The 3,443-nt window shown below is 41.2% G+C and overlaps 1 protein-coding gene across 1 annotated transcript in view; it reads left to right on the plus strand.

Moving 5' to 3' along the window:
• LOC101996373 (calcium-binding mitochondrial carrier protein SCaMC-1) overlaps positions 1 to 3,177 on the plus strand; it is a 41,406-nt gene extending 38,229 nt beyond the window's left edge. The window contains exon 10 of the mRNA XM_005367911.3: positions 1,208 to 3,177. Within this exon, the coding sequence (XP_005367968.1) occupies positions 1,208 to 1,392 (185 nt within the window). The 3' untranslated portion in view covers positions 1,393 to 3,177. The remainder of the gene's footprint in view (positions 1 to 1,207) is intronic.
• Positions 3,178 to 3,443: the final 266 nt, after the last annotated feature.

Here is a 3,443-nt window from a genome sequence, read left to right on the forward strand (position 1 = left end):
TCTCTCTCTCTCTCTCTCTCTCTCTCTTAGTAATAGTATGTGTAAAGGATTTGGCGGTGAGCCTTCTCTCTATGGCATTCTCTCCGCTGGCTCCTCGGCTGCACTAGCCTGACTCTCCTGTCACTCAGTGACTACTGTCTTCTTGCTGTTTTCTGGCTACCTACCCTTTGGAAGCATGCAACACTCTTTGTCTTTCTTTTCTGTTCTTCTTTATCCCTGGTCCACCTTCATCGACTGTACTTTCTCTTATGAGTACTGGGCAGCTGTGGTCCCATTCCTAACCACTCCTTCAACCAGACAGTCAGTCACGTGTCAACATGTTGTTTGTGCCATCACTGGTTCCTGGCACACTGTCAGATGGGTGCCTGGGTTAGAGACTGCAACAAGTCAGGTGTGAATCAGGTCACTGTAAAGTGAGAAACACATGGATCCAACCAGAAGACAGCCCTTTAAAACACCTCATGGCATGGGGTCTAGCCTAAGTCCAGACGAAGCCCAGGAATGCAGTGGGAGCTAGCTGGGAACAGACCCGCAGAGCGGCGTATTTGAGGGGCTGAGTGAGGGGCAATCATGGCTGCAGAGAGGAATGCAAAATAAAATATCAAACTAAGTGTGCACAGTCTCTCATTATGACCGTTTTGGGAGCTCGATACTAACATCATCCACATTCTTCGTCTCTCCCCTCATGAGATAATTACAAGGCCCAGGTCTCTGTACCTTTTCTAAACTTCTCCAACTCCTCCCTCCCCTATTATCTAAAATGTAAGCATTCTAGCCAGTGCTTGGGGAGAGTGCTGTGATCGAATGATGTGGTTTTAATTAAAAGTGTCGGGCTCGAGCACCAGCCACAGCTTTTTGGTTTTGCTACCAGCTAGCTAACTAGGGTTTCAGGACAGGGCTCACTATCATTCCAACTTTCTAATTCCTCAGTTCTGAAATGTACATTTTTATCCTGAAGGGTTAGCATGGCAAGTAATTAATCTAGTACCTAGCACAGCAGTTCCTAAAGAGCTGTGCTCTCACTGGTGGGTGCTGCATCAGGAAGGTTGTTTTCGAAATTGATTTTTATTGGTCCATTGTATTCGAGACACCATTCTGAATCCCCAGTCACCTTTTATGATAACAATGAGGCATGCTTGAATATTGGATTAGCCTGGTTCCTTTCTTTTATTTATCTTTTTTGTTGGTTTGTCTGTCTGTCTGCTAGCCATGGTGGAAGGGGCCCCACAGCTGAGCATGGTTGGCCTTTTTCAGCGAATCATCTCCAAAGAAGGAGTGCCAGGACTCTACAGAGGCATCACCCCAAACTTCATGAAGGTGCTCCCTGCCGTTGGCATCAGCTATGTGGTGTATGAAAATATGAAGCAGACACTAGGAGTAGCTCAGAAGTGACACGGCCAAGTCTTCTTTCCCGTGATGACCAAAGCTGTTAGCGCTCTCTGCTGACTTCTGGGGCAGCAGCAAGTCCATTGCGAAAGAAGCTGTTGTTCCCCCAGCCAAAGGGAAAAGAATCTGCAGCCACTTCAAGCATTTGGGATCGGTTTTGTATCCTCAGTAATGCTCAAAATCATAGGTTCAAGAAGTGTTGCAGAAGCCACAAAATTGTACTTTATGTTTGCTGATAAAGACCTGTGCCTTGCACCCTAAATCTGAAAATGTATTTGCTTAAGATGAAATCATTTGATGTAGTAGAATTATAAATCACCAATCTTTGTTCTAATTGGTTCAGGTTTATGTCAATTTGTTTATGTCCATTTTTTTTAAACAAAGTGATCAGAAAGCCTTGGGACTTAAATTGTTATATATATTTTGGAAGTCTTTATAGATGTAAAATTCCCCTATAGGAACATTAGTAGAAAAAAATCACCGTATTTAAAATCAATCTTGCACAGTTTATATCCTCATTTGTAAACAGAATAAGAATGAATTATAGTAGCCAAATTTGTGTATAGAGAGGCAGTGAGATAATATTTATTACAGTATACACTCTTTCTGTTCTACTTGCATTGCTATTTGGTCCCCAGTTTTAGAAATTGATTGTCATCTGTTGTTAAATTACTGATTCAAGTTATTTGGTAGACCCTGTGTGTTCCCCCATTGCTTTCTAAAGCATCGGTGAACAAAACTGTTGACTTGTACCATTTTCCAGAGAGTGTCTTGGTTTTGTTCATTTTTTTAAAACTCTTTGAATCAAATTCTCTAAATCAAGAAGGCTCCCTGGGACCTTCATCGAAATCTGAAATTGTTCTTTTCATGACTCAAGTGTTGATTTCAGGTAAATGACACCTTCGTCCCACTCTTACTGAAGTCTGTGGAACCTGTGCTTCCCAGAAGGGGTGGGGCGAAGCTAAGACACCAGCATGTTCCAACAGTACTACATGTCCATCTTCTGTACGTGAATGAGAGGCGCAGTCTGTAAGCATACGCGCCCATCCGCCTTTTCACTTGCCTCAAGGTTCAGGATGAGGCCAGGAAATTTATAATATCACGGCACTCACAACTTCCACTAAAGCTGATTTTGTAGTCAATTCTCTCTTTGGATTTGTTTTATTAGAGCTTAGAAAAAATGTTATTTCTTATATAAGAAGATATTTGATATTTTTAGCTATGCGGTGATGGCACACACCAGAGGTGGGTGGATCTCTGAGTTCAAGGCCAGACTGGTTTATAGAGAGAGTGAGTTCCAGGACAGTCATGGCTACCCAGAGAAACCCTGCCTCAAAAAAAATCACATATTCTTACATTTTAAGATTTAGTTCATAGATTCACTTGGTTTCTGATCATTTCTGTTATAATTGCTTTCTAAAAAATCCAGTGAAATGGGAATCTTTGACTTTAGCCTACCTCTTGTATTTTTTGAACCAAAGAGAAAAGATGGATTTGTGTTTATGAAACTTATTTTACAGTGCAGTTTGGTTTGTATTGACGACACCTGCTCTAGTCTCAGCATTTTTATACTATGTGAGGAGAGGAGGACGCTTTCCTTTATCTTCAGGGATGTTGTACTTTTGAATAATACATAGAAGGACAATATTATGGTACAGGAATCATTCCTTTTAACTCATAACAATTATGAAATGAATAATTCTGTTAATGTCTTTGGAATTTCAAGCTGATGAAAACGATGAAAATATTCACAGCTCATTATGAAATTAAAGTGCCCCCCCACTGAACATGTGCAAAGTGTCACTCATTTATCTGTGCATCTTGTATCTTTTGGGAGAAAGGCCTCTCCCTGAAGACAGCTTATTTCTGACTTCACTACATAGTTACTGCTCATTTGTATTAAAGGTATCTGTCTGTTTGTAAAATGGCTTGTTTCCTAATCGTCCTAGTTTCTTCTCTATTGCTGGGACAAAACACTCCGAATCAAAGCAACAAAGGGAGGAAAGGGTTATTTCTCCTTACAGGAGAGAAGTCGGGGTAGGACAACTGGAACCATC

Source organism: Microtus ochrogaster, unplaced genomic scaffold (genome assembly GCF_000317375.1).
Source record: "Microtus ochrogaster isolate Prairie Vole_2 unplaced genomic scaffold, MicOch1.0 UNK25, whole genome shotgun sequence".
NCBI lineage: Eukaryota > Metazoa > Chordata > Mammalia > Rodentia > Cricetidae > Microtus > Microtus ochrogaster.